The sequence below is a fragment of the Eptatretus burgeri genome, chromosome 3 (assembly GCF_056783735.1).
Source record: "Eptatretus burgeri isolate ZD-2024b chromosome 3, Ebu_testis_v1, whole genome shotgun sequence".
In the NCBI taxonomy this organism is placed as follows: domain Eukaryota; kingdom Metazoa; phylum Chordata; class Myxini; order Myxiniformes; family Myxinidae; genus Eptatretus; species Eptatretus burgeri.
The window spans coordinates 34825783-34848694 of NC_140963.1; the positions used below are offsets into that span (position 1 = coordinate 34825783).

Genomic DNA, 22912 nt, shown 5'->3' on the forward strand with positions numbered 1-22912 from the left:
AACTTGACATGTACAGCAAGGGCATGATGTCCGCATAATTTTGGGGCAAGCAAATTTGAAAATTGGCTCCGCAGGTAACGCTGGGTCTATTGGCATCCACTGGGGGACGCGGTAAGTGTAAATATCCCATGAATAGTGTCGTTAAGGCTTAGAGTAGGAATGTAAAGTATAAGTGTGTTTTTGTGGAACCTTTTGTTTCCCCTCCCCAGATCACTGGAAGAGTGTTGGGCAAGAGCGATGATCCAGAGGATGGAGTGCAACTTCGCTCAGTGCTCTCATGTGATAAAATAAGAAAAAAAAAAAAAAAAAAAAGAATGATTGTTTAGGCGAGGATAAGGCCATAAGGGGGTAGTACATTAAGCAGGATAGGTAAGTTAGCTGCGGCTCGCTGCCCATTGCCCCTCCTACTTTATTTCGTTAGGTTAAATAGGTGTGAGTCAGTAAGTGTTAAGGCTGGTACGGTAGCGCCTGTGATATACCTTGCAGGAGCTGCGGTACCAGAGGAGGGGGCAGTGTTACGTTTGAGGGGGGTATGCATTCAAAGGGTAATTAGGATGTTTAATTAGGTATGCCATGCTGTTCGAGTTGTACCAGGATCTCGATGTAATAAGTAGCAATTCAGTGGTGATAAGTTGTCTAGTAAATGTCCATTTCTTCAAGGGGGAAATGATAATTGTCACGTAATTAGAGACGGGATAGGGTAAGTGTGTCTGCGTAAACCCTGTTAGTATTCCCTGGAGGCTTGCCGTGACGTCACAGGACAGTGCTGCGGATGGCTCCGCCCCGTGATCACGATTGGCGGAAGGCGACGGCGGAGGGCCAATAAAACGGCTCGATTGGAAGTGACGAGGACTCGAGGATAAAAAGGTTCTGTTCGGGGAAAAGGGGGGGAGGAAGAAGATCGGTAAAGAAAAACCGTTTTGGTGGAGGCTGTTGTGCTGGGAGCGTGCTGTTTTGTTGGGCTGATTCGATCCTGAATTCATCGTGTCTCGTGGCCTTGCTGTGCCTTGTGCCTCACCTCGGTTGGCTCTGGGGTTCTGCTGGCTCGGAGTACGGGGTCGAACGGCGGGCGGACCTGCCTCCCTCTCCTGCTCGCAACTTGACGCCAGAACTGGCTCCCTGGCGGCTGTGAGCGGACTTGCGCCGACACCAGGAGGTCGACAGCACCACGGTGTCTCCTGCCCCTGACGAGTGCAACGCCAGCTCGTCCGACGCCAATCCAGGGACTGTTGCTCCTACACCACGGGCCAGCCTGACCACCAGGACCAGCTACGTTTTGTGTGTGTGTGTGTGTGTGTGTGTGTGTGTGTGTGTGTGTGTGTGTGTGTGTGTGTGTGTGTGTGTGTGTGTGTGTGTGTACCTGGCACCTTTGAGGGTTTGAGATTGGTATATCCATTGGAATTGTTTGTGTTTTCCCCACGCCCGAACCCACACCACCATCCCGTCGAATCGCCCCGGATCCCTCCTCTTGCCGAGTCTTATTATTTCTGGTTCGAGAAATAAACATCATTAACTCAGTGAAAAGCGACTCGTGCCACCTTCCTCGTCCCGTTTGCGGTAGAGCGATTAGAACCGCCATCTTTGGGTTGTAAAGGATAAACCGCCTCCATCGTTTCGGCTCATTCTACGTTAGCGGGACTGTTTAAGTCCCGTGGACATCACTATATATATACATATATATATATATATATATATATATATATATATATATATATATATATATATATATATATATATATATATATATATACGCACACACACACACACACACACACACAATGAGAGTTTTAGTAATATATAGATAGATGCACTTGGCGGCCACTCCCCCTGCTCCCACGTCATCATTGACCTGACAGGGCGTCTCATCTGTGACTTTGTGTAATTAATTAATGTCACGTCATGGTATTGTTATGTGAGAGGGGCAGGGTGGGTGTGAAACACCAGCAAGAGTATGTTAAACTTTTGTTTGGTTCACGTGTTTGAGTAGGCTAGATTTGCTTTGAAACAGGGGTCCATCAGAGACAAGTTGTGTACAACATGCACTGAGGAGGTGGTGAATCTGAACCATAGGATAGTCAGGAAAGGATTACGGCATAAAACCTCTTGTAGCAGGCATAGCAGGCAGGATGGATGACCAGATGAATGAACAAAGATGGATTGAAAAGGTGAAAGGCGTGTTATGACCTCCCCCAATCCCAGAGACCCCTCCCGCAGGGCAGTTCCTATGCAGTCTCTCTTCAGATGGACCGATAGATCATCACGCATTCCCAATCTGTTCCGGATATGGAAACGCTGACAAGCCACGCACCGAGGACGTGAAAGCATGGTTGAAGGAAAGAGGCAGGTGCAACTGTGCTCTGCGCTGCCACCTGCGTTGGAGCAGCCAATTATCGGATCAGGCTTGGCGAAGGGGGTGGGAAGGGGTGGAACTCCCAGGAGAAATAAAAAGGGTAAAACACTGCATGCACTGGTTCCATGGTGCTCTTTGGGCAGCCTGGGTTGACGTGCAAGAACCTGCTTCCATCCTGCCGTCACATTGAACCTGGAGGGACGCATTACCATGCAGCATCATGGACACCTTGCACCCTTTCCTTGTCTTTCATTCTTGCCTGCACTCGAGTTTCATATAATTCATTATCGTAGAATTGGTATACCTTTACCTCTGCTTTATGTACGTGTGCACACTGATTGCTTATTTGTTTCTTTGTTTGTATTTGACCACTTGGCTCATTTCATGCTTTGTCTCATTGTCCCTCCTTTATTGATTGCTTTTATTGTAAATAAATCAGTTATTACCTCCACCAGTGAAGGTGGACTGATGTTATCTTTTCACCCCTGTCTGTCTGTCTATCAGTGTGACTGTCTGAACAGGATATCTCAAAAAGTTTTGGATGCATTTGGACGAAATTTGGTGGACAGGTTGAGTGTGTGACGAGGAAGAATTTATTGAATATCGGTGAAGATCTGAATCTGGATCCGATAATTTTTAAGTGATTCTTCACCATTGATTGATAGGACTAAAAACGATACACAGCAGGCCCACCCCAGACGCATGTTTCCGCATTGCGGTTTCACTTAACCGCGGCTGAATTATTGTGGTAAAATGTACCGATCGTGGCATGGGTCCCTTGCTCTGTGGTGCGGTGCGGAGGAATACACAACTCCCCATCTCCGTCTCACCTCACAGCCCCACACTGCCCTCCATTGCAGACTGAGTTGCTCTTTAGATATCGTGCCGCACAGACTGTTATCACGTGATATTGCCTGATGTCACGTGATTTCGTTTTCGCGAGTCTTTTAATTACATTGTGGATTGTTCGTGACAGTAAATAGTTATGAAGAAGGAGAATGTGTGGGGTTTTAGTGAAATATGGCAAATGAAACATTATAAAATGGTATTTGAAGCTTTTAAAGTAAGAAGCAAATTAATTCAATTATGAGGAATATTGCTTCATTTGGGAGGTAATGAGAAAGGAAGAAATAAAGAATGAACCATGGAAGGAAATAAGAGGCAGAACGAGTTAATGATGTTTTGTTTTTTTCGAGCGAAGATATTTGTTTGTTTGTTTTGAAGTGAGGAGGGGAAAATAATATAAAATTGAGGAACGTGAAAGAGAACACTTGGGATAAAGCAGAATGAGGCACATACATATCTTGAGAGGTTTTCACCAGTCTTCATGGAGAGGTGTTCGATATTGAAGCACGAGATGGATGCCGTCATGGCACCTTATGCAGAACAAGGCAAATCAGACAAAGATCACCTCCTCCTTCACAAAGTCTGATGACCTTGATGACCTGAACCCAGGACGATCATCATCATCATCATCATCATCATCATCCAAAAAAGTTGATAAATTTTTGAGTTGGTTCCCCTAACCCTATATTCCCCATGAGGTCTTAACTTTGCACATCAAGGTTTTTGCCCAGCGTGGGGGTTTTTAAGAATCTAACCCCGCGAACGGGGAGGGTCTGCTGTATAACACTACATCTCAAAAAGTTGTGGACTGATTCGCATGAAACGTTGGTGACAGGATGGGTGGTTTGACAAACATGAACCAATTGGATTTTGGTGAATATCCAAATCCGGATACGAGAAATTTTTTTTTTCATTCCTAAATTCATTCTTCACCAATGAGAGATTGGGCCAAAAACGATATCCAATTAACCCTCAAATTGGCGGTTATGCACCTGGAAAATTCCACGATAGTTAAAAACCAAGGGCTGAAGGGAAAAGGAGGTTTTGATTCCTTGGCTTCGAGAAAATATAGAGGAAGGTCAATGGCAGTCAGAAATAAACACATCACAATATAAACTTGAAGTGCACTCAGTAGAGCACATACCTCCGCCATGCAATGCCTGATCCAGTAGAACATATTGGTCCCAATAAATTTTTGAAATATCATGCTATACAGTAAACCTTCAAATATCGAGGGTTCCAATATCTTGGGTTTCCACTAATCGTGGAAAACCTATTGTGTTGTGATTTCATTACCGCGGTATTTAATTTTGGCCAATTGTGTTTTTTGAGCTGACATGAGTCATTGTTTGCGTCCACCTGTACGATTACCTCCCATTACAAGCATTTTTTTTCTCGCCAATTGTAATAATCAAACCAGCATACAGGAACGAAGCTAAATTTAATAATGAGTCTTCATCGACATTGAACAGGAAATGACCGACGGATATCCTATAATACTAACTCTTTTAGATTGAGTCGACACACAGCAGTTGATAATGGTTCCCAAATGTAAAAGGATGGACAAAATTAATCGTGCCAAAAGGCAGACAAAGGTTATGACAATTTGCGAAGAAATAGAGTTGTTAGATACAGTACGTTGCCAAGAAGTGAAAGTGCGGCATTTGTGGGCCGTCATTACCGGATCGATGAATTACTTGTGTGTGCATGTGAGTCAAATATATGTGCAAAGGTTCCTGCTAGCAAAGTGAGAAAGGTTCATTCCAATCCTATGATCCTCATATTGAAGGGATAGAAAAAGCGCTTAATGTTTGGATTGAGGACCAAACAGAAAAAGTGCTTTTGAGTGGACCGGTGTACAGGAGAAATCATTGGAAGTTTACCAACGATTCCACGAGCCACCCCGGGCCGAAGGCTCCAGTTTAACCGTGCCTCATGGAACGAACCAAGGTGAAGGGATTTATGCTGAAGCAGGTTTTTAACGCAAAAGAGACTGGATTCTTTTGGAAGAGGATGCCATCTCGTACCTTCCTGTCCAAGCAGGGAAGATCTTCTCCCGGTCAAGGTGGCGAAGAATTGTTTTACCTTTCTTCGATGTGGCAATGCAGCAGGCGCCTTCATTGTGCTCCTGATGATCCAACAGCCATCACAAGTTCTACATCAACATCTTTATAACCTCCACTCTCCCCCCTATAACATCATCATCGTCGTCATTATCATCATCATCACCGAGCTAACTCTTATGTTTTCTCTTTACAGCAGAGTATAGTATGAACGAGTACGTAATATGTTTGCCCTCACCCACCTCGCTGTTTTGTCAGAAATTTAAAAGGTAAAACTCTTGTGTTTTTGTCTAATTTATACCATATTTGGTGTATTTACATGTTTATTACCTCCGCCACCAAAGGTGAAGGATGTTGTGTTTTCACCTCTTTCTGTGTTTGTCTGTCTGTGTATAAGATATGTCAAAAAGTTGTGGACGGATCTGGATGAAATTTTGTGGATAGGTTGGGTGTGTGACAAGGACAAATTGATTAGAGTTTGGTGAAGATCCAGATCCGGATCCGACTCTGAGAATTTTTTAAGTGATTCTTCACCATTGAGAGATAGGGCACAAAAATGATATATAGCACGATATCTCAAAAAGTTCTGCATGGATTCGATCGAAACTTGGTGGACATGTTGGATGTGTGACGAGGAAGAATTGGTTCAATTTTGGTGAAGATCCAAATCCGTATCCGATAATTTTTTTCAGTGATTCTTCACCATTGAGAGATAGGGCTAAACTAAATGTATTGCACGATATCTCAAAAAGTTGTGGACGGATTTGGATGAAACTTGTTGGACAGGTTGGGTGTGTGACCACGACGAATTGCTTCGATTTTGGTGAAGATCTAAATCTGGATCTGGACACGAAAATGATTTAATTTTTTTAAAGTGATTCTTCACCATTGAGGGACAGAGTCAAAAACAATACATAGGATATTTCAAAAATGTATTGGGCCTGATATGTTCTCGTGGATGTAGCATTACGTGGCAGAGGTATGCGCTCTACCGAGTGCCTTTCTCGTTTCTATTGTAATATGTTTATTTTTGGCTGCCGCCGATCTTTCTCGATATTTTATCAAAGTCCAGGAACCGAACCCCCCTCTTCGCATTGGCCCATGGTTTCCACTATTGTGGTTTTTACAATCGCAGCATTTTCCAGAAACCTAACCCCTGTGATATTGGAGGGATTTGGCAACCAATGCATTTGTGTGACCCCAGCAGTGGTGGCACGTGTGCATTTTTGTGTGTGTGGGCAATAAGATGTATTATATGAACCACCATGAAGAATGCCATCAACGTTAACGCTGATGTAATTAGGCGGAAAGTCTTGGTGATGGAAATATGTTCACTGGGTTTTTTTTTTCCAAGCATATCAAGTGTCAGCAGATACATCATGTAAATGCTTCCAAAAAAGTACTTGGTTTTCATTTGCTTCCCTGGTAATTCCTTTTATATTTGTGAAAAGCTTATTGCTTAGGAATTTACAAAGCATGTTGGAGTTTTTTCTCAGTAGAAAGTTGGATTTTGTTTCTTTTAATCTCCAGGCATTGTCTTTGAGATTTGTTATTATTTATTCATATGCAGTCTGTGGCTGTTTGGCTGCATCATTTTCTGGGGCCAGGGCTGTGCTGCTGTCCTCTGTTACCAGTAAGTTGGTACTCATTTTGCCAACCTCGGAAGGAAGACAGGCTGAGTCAACCCACCTGTTGTTGATTCAATGGTTCGACAGGTGCTTGAACTCAAGACCCTAAGAGAGCAGCGTGGCCACCCTGACCGTTAAGCCAACACCAGGCTTTCTCTGAGATGATAATAATGACATGAATCATAATTTAATTGTTTGCTATTATTTCTTGCTTGATTCCACATACAGTTAAGTATGGTTATTTTTTGCACAGTCATCTAAATATATTTCCCCAAAAATTCACCAATCACATTTTATTTTATTCGATTTTTAAATTAAATTATAGATTATAAAAAAATGTAATCAACATTTTGATGAGTTAAGTGTTTGATGATTGCAGAAGCCACTTTTATTTATTTATTTTATTTTCTATAAAGTGATTCCATAGGATGCATGGAATGATAAACTAATACAGGATGAACTCATTCATTTTTGCCTCTTTTCCTCCTCCCCCCTCGCCTCACCCACCCCCCTCCTCACTTACCTCACCCTCCTCCCCCTCACCCTCCACCATCCTCACCCTCCTTCCCCTCACCCTCTCCCACTCATCCAGGACCGATTGTGTGGAGACGAGTGAAAATCCTTCAGTCTATTTCTGCTGTTGTGATGGAAATTCCTGCAATGTTAAATTCAGATATGAACCATTTTACCGACCTCGTACAGAACGTAAGTAAATTGGCCATTGTAATTTACACGTACCTGTGTTGAGCATTTGAAGGCAAGGGCATGTTGCAAATTGTTCACCTCTGGTTTGGATCTATCCTAGTGGATGTCAGAAAACGAGGTTCTTTTTCCCTTGATACTCTTATTCCCCGGCACACTCACGAGAACTGAAAAGAAAAACCGTTTGTTTCTAATCGTTCTTAATAGGCTACGTCTTACTTCTTTCATAAACATGCATGACATTATGTGCAAGAACTATCAGGTTCTCAATATTGTGATGAACACTTAAAAGTTACTTTCAAAGGAGCTGAAGTACATTTTAGTCAGCTCAGGCCAGATTAGATCTGTGACTTGCTACAGGTACCATGTAAACCTGTACTAACCTGTTCCATGGTCGGGTTGTCGGCGACGAAACCATCTCCCCCACCAGTTTTTGGTGAGGAGGGTGTTTGGATATGGACACCCAGCAGGGTTAAAAACAAAACCAGTCAAAGGGCGGAGGAGCTCCTTGTGAGCCAACAGCCATCCATATCTAGTGCCCAACTGTGTCTGCGGACGTCCTCCTGCAGTTGGGTTACTTTTTATTAGGAGGTTGGTGGCAGGATTTGCACTCCGGCCACCGTAAAACCTTTCATTCCGCAAAACACAAAAACGCAAAGAAAACTGAAAACCCACTCTGTGGGAGTACCTCCGGTGCAGCTTCCCTTCGCAGGGCAGCTCACCGGATGACGGGATTGGGGCAAAGCCTTCGGGACCCCTAATCTTTGATGATAGGAGGGAAACCACAGGGTAACATTCCCGGGTCAGATTGCGGGAGAGTGTGTCGGAGTGGTGCTGGGGTGTCGTCCACCAGACGGCTGTCTCCTTGGGTTAACCTGAGGCGGTCCCTTCGGGTGGGTGCGTGGAATGTCCAATCCCTAAGAGAGGATGGTCACCTGTCTGTTATCATCTGAGCTCAAGCGTTTCGACATCGCTATTGCAGAACTCTCTGAGGTTCAGAGACCGGATTGTGGCGAGATCATGGTGGGTGGTTACACCTACTATTGGTCTGGTTGCTCTGATGGTTACCATTCTCAAGGAGTTGCTGTAGCTGTGTCCAATAAGCTGACTCCAATGATAATTGAGGTAACACCAGTCAACGAGCGTATTATGAGATTAAGGATTCGTCACTCCTTAGGTGTCATTTCCCTGGTCTCTGTTTATGCTCCGATTGAGGCGAGTGATCTCACTGTTGTGGTTCTGTGTCTGTGACACACTCGAGTCTGTGGTTGATCAGTGCCCCAGACGAGTTACAATTCTAGTCTTGGGGGATTTCAATGCATCGACTGGAACTGATAGGGATGGTTATGAGACATGTTTTGGTCCCCATGGGTCTGGAACTGTGAACCAGAATAGCACTAATTTCCTTGACTTTGCAAGAAGTCATGGACTTAGGGTGGCTGGTTCATGGTTTCCGCGCCCACAAGCTCATCGCTGGACTTATTATTCCAACGCTGGCGGTGTGGTAAAGGAGATTGACCATGTCCTCGTTTATGGTCACTGGAGGATGATCCAGAACTGCTGGGTCTACTGGAGTGGTCAGTTCCTCAATACTGACCACCAGCTTGTTGTAGGAACTCTGAAGTTGCACCTTAAATCCAGGAGAATGGTACCATTCCAGCCTTGGCTGGATGTTGGCAAGCTCAAGGATGAGAGGGGAGCTGAGGAGTTTGCAAACAAGCTAAGTAGAGGTTTGGGGGGGGGGGTGGGGTCTGGGTGCTTGGGGAGGTCCTGAAGAGTTGTGGAGTGCCTTCAAGACCACCGTCCTTGAAGTTGCCGGTGGATGTCTTGGAACTCACCGCAGGGCAAAGAAGAATTTTGTCTCTCAAGGAACACTGGATGCCATTGACCAGAGTCGCAGGACCAGGCTGAATGGCAGAGCTGAGCTGTTCAGGGAGCTGAGGCGTAAAACTGTACGTGCGCTAAGTGTGGACAAGGAGGCCTATGTTCGAGGAATCTGTGAGGGGGTAGAGCATCACCTGTGGTCAAGTGATTCTCGTCCTGCTTACAGGGGAATTCGCACATTGCGTTCATCCAAGCCCATCCCTCGGTGTACTGCAGTTAGAGTAGAGGGTGGTAGGCTCTCGACAGAGGAGTCCGAAGTGAAGGCCCGCTGGGCCTGTTACTTTGAGCGGTTGTACCAGGCTGATCCTGATCTGCCAGGTGGATGCAAGCTCAAACTCAAAGGGTTTTGTGTCTTTATCTTGGACCTGAAGAAGCCGACTTAAATTTTTATCCGTGCAGGATTTTCAGCACGGTACTTTGTGCTCTGACTTTTTATCAACCGTACTCGCGTTAGCTTCTGCCAATGAGGAGTTGTGTCGTGTCTGAAGAGAAGCTTGGGTTTGATACTGGATTGAACAGGTTATTGTTTCCTTAGACAGATTTGCAAAATTTTCTTGTGTATACACATTGACTCGTCACTTCCGTAGATTTATTTTTCATCATGATTCCTGCTTTGCCGTTCTGTTTTTATGCCGTAGTTTTTAAATTTTGCATGCAGATTTTAACTTTTAACCTGTTATTTTTTTTAAAATAAGTAATGTCATTTTATTTTTTGATGGCATTCTGCTATTTCCATCGTGTTATCTCTGGTTATTTCTCATTTCTATTTTTATTTTGTTTGTTTGTTTCTTAAAGTCTTATTCTTTGAATAATAAAAAGGACCAACAGGTCCTTTTCGTGTGCTAAGCTTTTAACTGTCTTGTTTGTTAAATTCCAAACCAGACTGTAAACTAGAATGGGCACTCAGTCGAGCGCATACCTTCGCCAACGCTACATTTTGCCCCCCGCCCCCGCCCCCCCCCCAGAAACCGTTGATTGTGAGGGTATTTAATCCCATACCACATCTGCCATCTCATATGTGTTATGATGGCTTAAAAACATTAAATTTCCTGCTGTTTGACACTGATTCAGGTACATTGTACAATTTCTGTATGAACTCCCTGTCCTTTTTGGGTGTCGGTGTCAAGTCAATCTGATGACAACTGGTCACATTATAAGAAATCAAATATTTCACATCACAGGATAGGGAATTGAATTCTAAACATTTTGAATCTACTTACATGCAAATTGTATAAGAATTGACCGCGCTATGATAATAAAGGTCATTGACCCCCTGACCTTTGACCCAAACCGCTAACAAAGGTAATGACGTCATTGTGTCATATCGTATATCACAAGATTGGGCATTGAATTCACAACATTTTGGCATTGGTTGCATGCAAATTGGATAAAAATCGACCGCACTATGGCAAAATGACGATTTTGACCTTTTGATGACCTCGACCTTGACCTTTGTACTCTTAATTTTGTAATTGGTATTAGAGTGTGGGGAACAGAACAGTCAACATTTTGGTGTTGGTTTCATGCAAATCGGATAAGAATTGACTGTGTTATGACTAAAACCGCACATTTTGCAATGTCGTGACCCCCCCCTGACCTTTGACTCCCAACCGCTAATAAGGGTTATTACGTCATTGTGTCATGTCACATATCATCTACGGGGGCATTGAATTCTGAACATTTTGACATTAGTTGCATGCAAATTGGATACAAATTGACCGTGCTATGGTAAAAAGACGATTTTGACCTTTTCTTGACCTTGACCTTTGACCCGATCGCTCCAAAAATCTAATCAAATGGTCCTCGGATAATAACCAATCATCCCACCAAATTTGCTGCGATTCAGTTCAATACTTTTGGAGTTGTGCGAATAACAAACACACATATTCACAAATAAATAAATAAATACACAGCGATCAAAATATAACCTTCACAACAAAGTTTGCGAAGGTAATGAGCATCTTGGTGATTCGCTGGCAGGGTGAGGCATCAATGAGTGTGCTGTCCCATCTACCTGCATTTGCTAGTGCACATTAAAGATCCCACGGTGTCTTCACGAGGCCATTTTTTGCCAGGACCCTGACCATATAACAGCTTCCTGCTCTTGCCTGCAGGGACATCAGTGGCACAACCACCCCTCAGTAACGATGCATCCATCAGTATTAATTGAATCACAGTCCAATATTATCAATTACTGTTATCTTTTTTTTATATTTTTTATTTTTTAGATTATCTAGTTCCATCATATTATGTCTGACTTCTGGTGACATTCATAATCAGATTTCTCCACACATCCCTATCGTACACTGCTTCCTAATGCTCTGGCAGAGACAGTTTAGCTTGGTTGTGGCTATTACCCACATCTATCCAGCACATACAAGGTCTGCCTCTTAAACTTCTTCCCTCAACCATAACTAGCATGGTTGATCTCTCCAGACTTTTGCTCTTTAAAGAGCATGGTTCCTTATTTTAGGTACTGTCGGACCGTGATATTCGCAGATTTGCTACTCGCGGACCCAACATATTCGCAAGTCATAAAGTGTGTGACCAGTTTCCACATTCGTGCTTCACGTATTCACGGTTTTATGATTTTTTTGATTTTTTTTTTACACTTCAGGACTGGTCTTCGATATCCACCTGGGAAATTGTAAATCGACCAACAACAAAGCAGTACATAAAATATGTGCAAAACGGATCCCCTTAACTACAGTCCAATTAGCTTACTGTACTTCCAATCATCAGCAAAGTCATGGAAATCCATCAATGCAGTTGACATAACATCATTTCTTTTCTCCAACAGCCTCATCTCAGATCATCAATTCGGATTCAGACCTGGTAACTCTACCTTGGACATGCTGCTTCTACTCTCCCAACAATGGTGGAGGCCCTCAATATCAGACATATGTCCAGAGAGAAGGTCCTGATCTCATCTCGAGCTTTTGATACAGTCCGGCACCCTGCCTTGCTCTCCAAACTGTCTGCCTGTGGAATCCAAGGCCAACTCCACTCTTGGATTACTCACTTCCTCCCCTCTCGTAGACAACGTGTGGCTCTCAACGGAACCCTTTCTTCTCTTCTCACTGTCAAGGCTGTAGTACCCGTTGGCAGTGTTTTAGGCCCCATGTTATTCCTAATCTTCATCAATGATCTCACTGACTCGAGAAAATCCTCTTTACCTCTCTTTCGCTGATGACTACACTCAATGCCATGACATCTCTCATTGTTCTGACAGACAGACAGACAGACAGACAACAGCCTCTTTGCTCTCTTCAGACTATGACAAAATCACAAACTGGTCAAACAATTTTGCTCTGGTCAAACTGGTCAAACAATGTATCCATATTGTCCACTCTTTGTGTTCTCCCTTACCTCTCATCATGACCTGCATCCCTTGTTTGGCCATCTCACTCTACTTTCTACCTCCGTGCTGTTATGTCGGTGTTTCCCATTTCTCCTGCTGTTTCTTTTCTGTGTATTCGCTCATCCACTAGCCTAGACATGTAAAAAAAAAACATTTTTTTTTAATACTCCGACATTTGGGCATTTTTCAGGAATGTATCTTGCACGAATAGCATCGTCCGACAGTGCATGCTCTTTAAAGTGCGTTGGTTCTGCTGAACCAGTTTCTGAGCAAGGTGTTACAATCCCAAATTAATCAGCACTTCGACGCAGGATACTCGACTGAAGGTTCAATAATTTGGAAATTGCTCATGGTGCCGGCGATAGCTTGCCTGCTCTTCAGAAAGGTCACCATGGGATCTTTAAAGTCCACCAACTAACTAATGCTTGTAGATGGGACACCCAGTTTGACATCGATTCAATTGAACACGCACATATTGATGCCTTGCCCTGCCTGCGAAACACGGTGACGGTTTATAACTGAGTCGAGATTCAAACCCAGGCTGTGTGGCATACCTCTTCTGTCCTGCCAGCCCAGTTCAATATGCAAGTGCTAAATTGCTAAATAAATAAAAGTAACTTGAGTTGCATAGAAAACAGCTTGGTTTTGGAAAGCTCATCAAAAGGAGACAAAGGATTAATTTCATGTAATTGCTAAATACAGTATTCCATTTATCCAAAAAGAAGAAGGTTTTCATTTTGTAATTGATGGAAACAAACATATTTACGCCTTGAAAAGCACCAGTTACTCATGGCACACAGGCATGCCTTATCCAGGTCTGCACTTGGGGCACATTGTTTAAAGGCCTTCCTTCTGAGGGTTTTCTTCTTGCTGATGTAACAGATAACTTATTCTCAAGATAACTTATTCTGATGTTTTATTTATTTATTTTGCAAGTGTATCTTCTTTCCCTTCCCTTGACTTTTCTATCTTCTATCTTCTTTTGCAAATGCTTCTCACTAATGAAGCTCCCACAGGAGCCCCACCTGACGCACCTTTCCAAGTAACCAGGGTACTGCTGTCTTCTGGGGTGCCATTGCTGATAGTATCAGCTATTATCGTCCTTTTATTCTGGTTCTATAGGCAGCACGGCATGACCTACCTCCATCATGCAGTCTCTACACAAGAGGTGGGACTGCACTCTGCACTCTACAAGCATTGCTTGATAATTATAGATGCTCACATATAAGGTTTTGTTTAAAAAAAAAAAAAGTACATTTAATTTCTGGAATTTTATCCAATTGATGTTACTGCCACTTTGACTGGTCTATTATGAATATTGTTAAAAAGTTGCTTTTTATGTTTGGTGTGTCAAACAAATCTTATTTATTTCATTTTTTACATGTCCTACATCGACGAGCTTCTTTAACGACCAATTACTCCAATCTTATTGTGCGGTTGCACTGTCAGTGGTGCTTTTGCCAAATATCTTTAACAAACCGGCTGGCCAGGCCTGACATTCATCTGAACGTGGCAGGAATTTGGAATACAGTCAGAGTGTAGGCGATAACTCGCCTTCATTTGATTTTCTTTGTGTAAATGTTGTACATATATTTCACTTTTTGTGTTCTGGTGCTCGCACTGTCACAAAAAGCATCAAACACTATCTCCAGCTTACATTGGAAAATTTCGCCGTCGTCGTCGTCGTCGTCGTCGTCATCATCTCCAATACTCTGTGCAGAGCATTGGTGCTGCCTAAGCAGTCTCCTTGGCTATTGGACACAATCCTGGACAGGTCTCCACTCCGACACAGTATACCAGCATTGTGGCACTCATTTTTGCTGACCTCGAAAGGTTGACAGGCAGAGTCAACCCCACCTGGTATTAATTCAACAGCCAAATGGGATTTGAACCCAGGATCCTTGGATCCCAAGCCCACCACCCTCACCATTAAGCCAACACCAGGCATACGTCGTCATCGTCGTCATCTCTTACAGAGTGACGGTGCTGCTGAATCTGTTCCTGGGCAAAGGTTAGAGTTACGATTATGCTGCATGCTTTGTCATTGCCTTCCCAGCAGTCATTTGGGGAAGGAATTTGAAATTTCTTCAGAGTTCTGGTGATGACTCTTCCACTCTCTGAGAAAAATACAGAGGGATATTTAACATCCACCAACTGACGCTTGCAGACGAGCCTCTTGGTTTAACATCCATTGGATGGACGGTACACACATCAATGTATCACTTTGCCTGCAAAACACCAGGATGACAGTTTATAGCTGGGTTGTGGTTTAAACCTCGGCTAGACAGCTCAGAGGCTTATTCGCCTCTGAACAGTTGCTTCAACTATATAAAGGATTGATTTGTCCTTGTATAGAGTACTGCTCTCACATCTGGAGAAGTTGTAGCTCCACATACTTCCTGGACAGAAATGAATCCAAAGTAATCCAACTTATCAATTATCCCAGACTTCCCTCAAAAGTCGACCCGCACAAATTACACCGCAAAGTTGGCTCTCTTTCTCCTTGCTATAGATCTGACCGGCTTCTGCTCCCAAGAACCTGCTGCTTATGCATCTCTGCCATTAGCGAGAGCACAAAACACTCGACAAGCCACTACATCACATGATCATTCTGTGGCCATTGGAAACTTAAGGGTGGGCCGTTGTGATGTCTGCTTCCTCCCCTTCACTGCCAAACTTTGGAACTCTCCCTTCTCATGCCTTTCCAAACAGTTATGACTTTCCCCATTTGAAGAAGCAGATTTTTTTTCTTACTTCCTCAAAAACTCTTGGATTATTCTCTCTTGCTTTAATTTTCTGTCGATGCAGTTCTTTTATTTATGCCTGGCTGGCTTCAATGAGGACTCTTAGCCCATGACTGGAGCCTTTAACATTAAAAAAGTGAGCGTGCGTACCTCAAGGCCATCCTTCCATCCCTGACAGTTGTTAAGAACCAGATAAATGTACAATTTTCTAGCCTCCCCTGCATTCTTGGCTTTTCCTTCATTCTCCTTCAAGAATACTTTTGACTCTGTCCCCCTCCTCCCCAATTCCACTGTCTTCTCTTTTCGCTCCTCTGCTCCCCAATCCCGTCACTTTTCCTTGAACTTTCACATGGAATTTAAATCTTCCATATGCAACATGTGTAAACTTCCCAAACCCATGTGTGACCATGGGCCATATTTGATTTGCAGAAATAACTTCATGAATGCATCATTATCCCCATGCTTTAATAACAATTTAGAGGTATTGTAATCAGGTCTGTCTGTCTGTCTGTCTGTCTGTCTCTGTCTGTCCGGCGATAGCCTCCTAAACAGTTGTGCAGAAATTCACCAAACTTGATAGCTATGATCACCACCTGGAAAGAAGGTGCAAGAGCAGTATAATTTTTGGCTCTGCCCCATGAGACCCTGAGGTGGGGTCAAAAGGTCAAATGTCAAAAAATGCAATTACAGGCAAATTTGTAAACATTAAAAAAAATGAAACTTTGTATATGCAATCAACATTGGGAGATGCATGAATGTATCACGATTTATTTTTTGGGATTTGACCACTCGGAGGCAAATTATTTCTGGCATCCCTTAAGCTTCCCTAGTCTCAGATTTATTCTTTAAGGGGTCACAGGGGTCAAAACAGAAGATTTTTATTAAACTCAAAATTTGATGTTTAGTTATTCCTGCTTGAAAATTTTACCATCTTTCAACTTTGCTTTCAGTGGGAAGAGTGGGGATTGTGATGGTGCATTTTTCAGGGATGCTTGCTCTTTATTTCCCATGAAGCTCGTAGGCTTAATTTCCCTTAATTTCTTTCTTCTCAGCATAGGCTTCTCTGCACAATACTTAACTCAGAAAATGTAATTATGAACCCACCCACCAATGCAGCGGGAAATGTGTGTGTGTGCGTGTGTATGTGTGTGTGTGTGTGTGTGTGTGTGTGTGTGTGTGTGTGTGTGTGTGTGTGTGTGTGTGTGTGTGTGTGTGTGTGTGTGTGTGTGTGTGTGTGTGTGTGTGTGTGTGTGTGTGTGTGTGTGTGTGTTTTTCGTACATTTTTTTTCTTCTTTAGCTGTTGTTTTCTCCACGTCCGGTTTGAGTACAAAGCAGATGGGTTTTGCATGCTGAGATGTTTTCTTGTTGTTGTTGTTGTTGTTGTTGAGTCTGACAAGGTGGTCCAGTCTTAGCCCACTTACCATTGAGCTGTCGAGTCTGGGTTTAGTTCCCAGCCTGACTATTAAAATAACAAGTAGAGGTACATTCAAAGTACACCGCTCCGATGCTAAATGAATAAGTAACATCCTCTAGTGAGCGGCATTGCCAGGGTGTCTTCTTCACCCGGCAATGCCACCGTACAGCACATGAAAACGGAATTGGGAGGGAGTAGCGTACAAAAAAGACCATAACGATTTTATGTTACATTTATTGAAATGGCAGGAGTTGGCAAAATGTTCACATTTTAGCAAATTGTATACCACTCACTTCTGAGGTGAATGTGTATATATTGTTGTGAATCTGGAAGCCATGAGCACACAGACATTCAGGTTCCTATAGCTTAGTTATTTCAATAAGTATGTGTTTTCTAGTTAGAACCCATCCCCGAGTCTAATGGGTGAATAAATGTAAATGCGCTGTGAAGTTATTTTAAGAGTCAGGTTTTCTTTTATTTAACAACACCAACGATAACAACGCCATCTTCACTTCCATCCTGACACCATGATGCTCGCAGCATTCTTCGCGTGCTTGCTGCAGGCACACGTGTGGGCGGAGTCTAGCGTAGGCATGGCATCCCTCCTTAGCCAATCGGCAGGGAGCGGGCATCTCACCCTCCCCGTTTCCGACTCAACCCGATCGCCATTAAGCACGCGGTCAGAGGTGAGGAGGTGGGCGGAGCCACAAACGCCTCCGCTCGGGACTCCGCCCAGGAGGGTGGGAGTTGCCCCGCCTACCATGCGTCTGTCCAATGGAGGGTGGCCAGGGAATCGCGCGATAGTTCTGGCCAATCAAGAGGCGAGTGGTCAGGAGAAGAGGCCCCTCCCTACGAGAGAAGGGAGGTTGGTGATCTTTGGACGAGGAAGAGAGATTGGTCTGATCCTGTCGCTGGCGTCTGCGCTCATCGGGTCAGCTCGAGCGCGGGTCGCATCTGGACGCTCGCTGGTCATCTCGGGCACGGGTCGCAACTCGACGACGCTGGGCTGGTCTCGTCCTGGTTCGCTCGTCTCGTCGAAGACCGCATGAGGCGGGAAGGTCCATGTCGTCCTGGGTCTTTGTGTGTGCGTGTGTGTCCTGTGGGCCCTGTCTTTAAGTAGGAATGGTTGTGCTTTTTGCCTGTACATTGACTGCATTGCTTTTATAGTCGGTTTAATTCTGCTCTGTGTTTCCCCTTTCCCTATTGTGAATAAATACCCCGTTTGTTCAATGTTTTCAGCTCGTTTGTTTCCATTCTTGCATTGACTGAGCGTGTCGCGTGTGACGGATTAGCTGGCCATTGCCGTTGTCACAGGATATTCGGGTCTGGCCGTTCTCGGCGATTAAACCGCTCGGAATTGCACACGGAACGAGCGCACTAAGCGGCTCGTTTCCGTACGAGTTCCGTCGAGGGTGAAATTCTCCGGTAGTGGACCACGTGGGTATTTAGGTAAATTGAAATTGGCAATCAACCCGACCCCACATGGTCTATCTATTGGCGAATTTCAGTCCGATAGAAGACCCGTCGACTCCGGACTTATCCAGGGCGACGATCTGAATTCCGGGCAATCGGTCGAGCCGACTTGCGGCTCCGTCCAGCGGACGGACCGCGGCCGACGTCCCAGCCCCACTACAATATGATACTTACTCTGCTATGCAGCACAGGGAGATGGAATTGGGAGTGGTGTACAATAATTGATTAATTGCATAATTAAAATAAATAATAATCGTGAAATAATTAATTTCATCATCAATTGGATAAGAGCATACCGAAACTACCACTGTTTCATCTGAATCTGAAACTTTTTGAAAATTAATCAAGCAATTAATTGAAAATTCAAAAAAATTAATTGATTAGTCAAGAAATCAAATATACTCCTTCACTTGGTCAAATCACTTGGTCACTGTCATGTCCAAATATCGGCTTCCTAGCTCAAAAGGTGCCTGAGATTTTGCCCAGATGAGAAAAATATATCGATAATAATTAATTGATTGATTGAGTATTCAAAAAAATTAATAAATACCATTTTTTGCCACAGCACATGTTCACCATTGTGCCCAAATTTCAGCTTCCCAGCTTCAAGGATGGCTGAGATATCACCCAGACAAACAAAGAAGAATGAAAACAGAGTGAAAATTGAGTACGCCCTTGAGGTGCCTGGCAAAGACGTCGTGCAGCATCTGGAGACTGAATTGGGAGGGAGCAGTGTGAAATAATTGTCACATTGGTTATTTTGTCAGAATGGCATTGCATCCCAGAGTACACCATCCCTTGAATGAACGTTCAGCTGGGACCCGTCTGCTGGCTTTTGCTGGTGGATGTTAAAAATCCCACGATATTTTTCAATTACCAGAAAGCAAATTATTTCCAGAACTCTGAACAATTTTCAAATTCCCACCCTAAACACCCCGGATCAGATGTCAGGCTGGTTCATTAAAGACCTTCACAAATCTTCCCCTCTACTTGCGGCACGCCTCATGAGAAGGTGGTATTCATAAGAAGGTGGTAAAATCGTAGTCATAGATTGTTATTATTATTTTGGTTTGTGGACTGTCATCTTTGGCGACTATATACAAATCTTTTTTGGGTTACCCATGACTCGTGTGCTAATGGATGCTTTCAGCAGGACCCAGATGCAACACCAGCCTCCCCTTTGCTTGGGCTGAAACCTCTGCAGCTTCTTGAACTGCGTGCCCATGGCCATTATGGCACTGTCTGGAAGGCGCAAATGCTCAATCAGCTTGTTGCCGTGAAGGTTTTCCCTCTTGGGGTGAGTCAACAGCACACTTTACTTCCTGCTTTTTCTGCTTTTGTCTCCTCAGACATGTCAGACATCCACAATTGTTAGACATTTTCCCCCTAAATTGGTCCCCACTACTACTCGTGCTTTGACATGATCAACCATGTTTGTTTCGGGGATGGTTTATCCCAGTGATCTTCACTGTTTTTTTTTTGAGGGGGGGCCACTTTTGCCAATAAGACATCAGTGTGAGAGCCACCACACCACCTGCAGGACTCCGTAATGGCTGCTGCTAGGCCTCACCCCCAAAACTCCTCTTTGTTTTGCTTAACTGGGCTGCAAGCATAATTGTTTGTTTACTGACATCTACTGATGTAGTTGTGTTAATTTTATGCTTCGTGTTGGAACATTCATTTGAAACCATTGGGTCAATTTGATATTTATGGCAGATTATGATGTGGGGGGGTTCACATTTGGACATTATCGGCTGGGCCACACTTTAGGCCAGCCGGGGCTGCCGGTGGGTCATGGGCCGTGCAATTAAGAAACGGAGGTTAATCTGACTTGTCAATTTTGAATTTTTAACCTTTATTTTTATTTTGTATGGAAATGTTTCATTTTGCTACATGCATGTGCTTGCTTTTTTTTGTTGTCGTTGGTTCTCACTAACATGTCCGACATTGTGTACGTTCTGCACATTGGTGTGCTAACAATTTGATGAATAATAGAACCACACCTGCTACAGTTATTTTATAAACTGCTGCCACTTTTTAGGTCATCTCTATCATCTCAATAGAGATGACCTAATAAAGCCAGTCTCGAAGTCTGTCCGCCCGCCCGTCCGTCCGTCCACAATCAAACCGAGTGGAGACAAATAACCAACAGTGGAATGGATAGAGGTTGATGAGACATGCACAACGATATAACTTTCAAGGTCGTCCAAGGTTGAGGTCAACGTCACAAGGCTGTCAAAGTTGCGAAAATCGTCAATTTCAAATCGTATCTCCTCCCTTATTTATCAAGAGAGATCAAATGTTATAAGTGATTGAGATACTATGGACTATTATCTCGAACAACATGAGCCATTTTTTTGAAATTTGCTCTCATTCCGATTTTATAGCCCTTCAAACTTCGCTCTGATTCCCCGTATGGGCCGTTCATAAAGTGCATACAAAAATAAAAGTATTAAATTAAGAACCGGAACTCTCCGAGACCAATATTACATTTGAAGCTTTTTGTCAGATTTAACTATAACAATGGAACACAAGTTTATATGCACACTTACTTTCATTTATGACATTAACATTGTCTTGAATGTCAATTTGTACTTTTATTTTCATAAATGACGTGCTGTGATATTAAAAGAAAAAGGTAAATCACAACGCTCGGGACTGCATTGTCATGACTTACAAACATCGGTTCATAAGGAACTGCTGGCTTTGCAAGCGTTTGGCGATGTATGAGGGGGTTGGGTGGTTTAAAGCCCGCGTACGGGCTGCGTACAGGGGTGGGTGGGTGGTACGACAGCTGCATACATACTTTATGAAAGTGGTGTCAGACTACATGAAAGCGTTTCAGAAGATGAAGGTGAGCCTGTCGTCATCGCAAGGGGGAAAAAATCCCCGTTCACAGGAACATTTTCGATGTGATGTTGAATCCGTGGACGTCAATAATTGTTCCATATTACTGTATTACCGTAGTTAATAATTACTGATGCATTTGAGATAAATCTACAGTTCGTTGTAATGTTCAAGTATTGTGATGTGATATGAGACGCATATGGGGGTGGGTGGGTGGTCACTAGCCTGCATACAGAGGGGGTTGGGTGGTTTTGAAACCCGGAAGTAGAGCGTACGTACTTTATGAACTGCCCCGATTCCAGTCTGGCACAGAGTTACTTTCGTCCTCTGGCAGAGATGACCGGCACTCCCGCTCAGGGGTATTTTTTATTTCCCCCTTCCCCCCTCCACCCCCTCCCCTCCTCCCTTTGTTTAACATCTTTACAGGATTATAAATAATTATTTGGTGTTTTCATGTTATATATGGCATTGCAGGGTTAATATTGTGAGCTTTTAATCATTCTTTAGTTGAGAATCAGCAATGTTGAAAAGGTACATCATGTAAGGATACTTTATTATCCTCACGCATTTTTGGAAAACGGGGATATTGTAATCGGGTCTGTCTGTCCGTCTGTCCATCCCTCATGCTATCTCCTCCTAAACGGTCAGGCAGAAATTCACCAAACTTGGTCATTAAAATCACCACATGGCAAGAAGGTGCAAGAGCAGTTTCATTTTGCCCCTGCCCTCTGGGGCAGTGGCAAAATCTCAAAGACAAAAAATAAAAAAATACAATTACGGGCACATTTTAAAACTTCTTTTAATTAAACTTTGTATGTGCAATCAACATTGGGCAACGCATCAAATATGTACCGATTTTTAAAATTTATTTGACCCCTGTTCATGTCCCAGGAGGTGGGGACTTCGGGTTACAGTGGTTAAAATGGGGGGAAAATAATTGTAACTTCAAATTTGATATTGGGTCATTCATTCCTGGTGGAATTTTTTGCCATCTTTAAACCTTGATTTAGGTGGGAAGCGTGGGGATTTGTGATGATGCGCCATCGTCTTCGCTCTATTATTCCATTTTTAAATGCGAGTCAACAGCGAGCAGCAATGATGCATTGAACAACCTTTGCATGAGCCGTCCTTTTTATATGATGTCACTACTATTTGTACTTCTACTTGCACATCTCACTTTATTACAATCTCTTACTTTCAGATCATCAGATAGCAAAAGAGACTAATTTATTTCGCACTCGCCACTCTTGTTTTGAGCTTAGCTGGGAACTGTGTTTAAAGTGCACTCATGAGAGCAAGGGTTAATCAGTTGTCCGACAAGCGAGTTAAAATCTGGTTTCAACAAGGGTTATTTTTCACATAACTTGAATGTAAGACCTATCGCTTCGCTGACGGGACTACCAACCTTTGAGTAATTGCTAAAGAAAGAAACGGTTGTTTTTAATGGGAAAAAATAAAATTAGGCAGTGTATAGATAAAAGTCGGGATCGATTGAGGAGCCGTCTGTTGCCTTGCACACCGCCCAGGAAAACCGGGTTCAATTTATTTTATCAGAATGAACAAAATTACAATTTTCCAGTCCCAGAGGTGTGGATTAATT

The 22912-nt window shown here is 43.4% G+C and overlaps 1 protein-coding gene across 1 annotated transcript in view; it reads left to right on the forward strand.

Annotated features, from left to right (window-relative positions):
* LOC147029664 (activin receptor type-2A-like) overlaps nt 1–22912 on the forward strand; it is a 176856-nt gene that overhangs the window by 106594 nt on the left and 47350 nt on the right. Inside the window, exons 3-5 of the mRNA XM_085872135.1 lie at nt 7480–7592; nt 13842–14002; nt 19616–19762. Of these exons, the coding sequence (XP_085728261.1) occupies nt 7480–7592; nt 13842–14002; nt 19616–19762 (421 nt within the window). The remainder of the gene's footprint in view (nt 1–7479; nt 7593–13841; nt 14003–19615; nt 19763–22912) is intronic.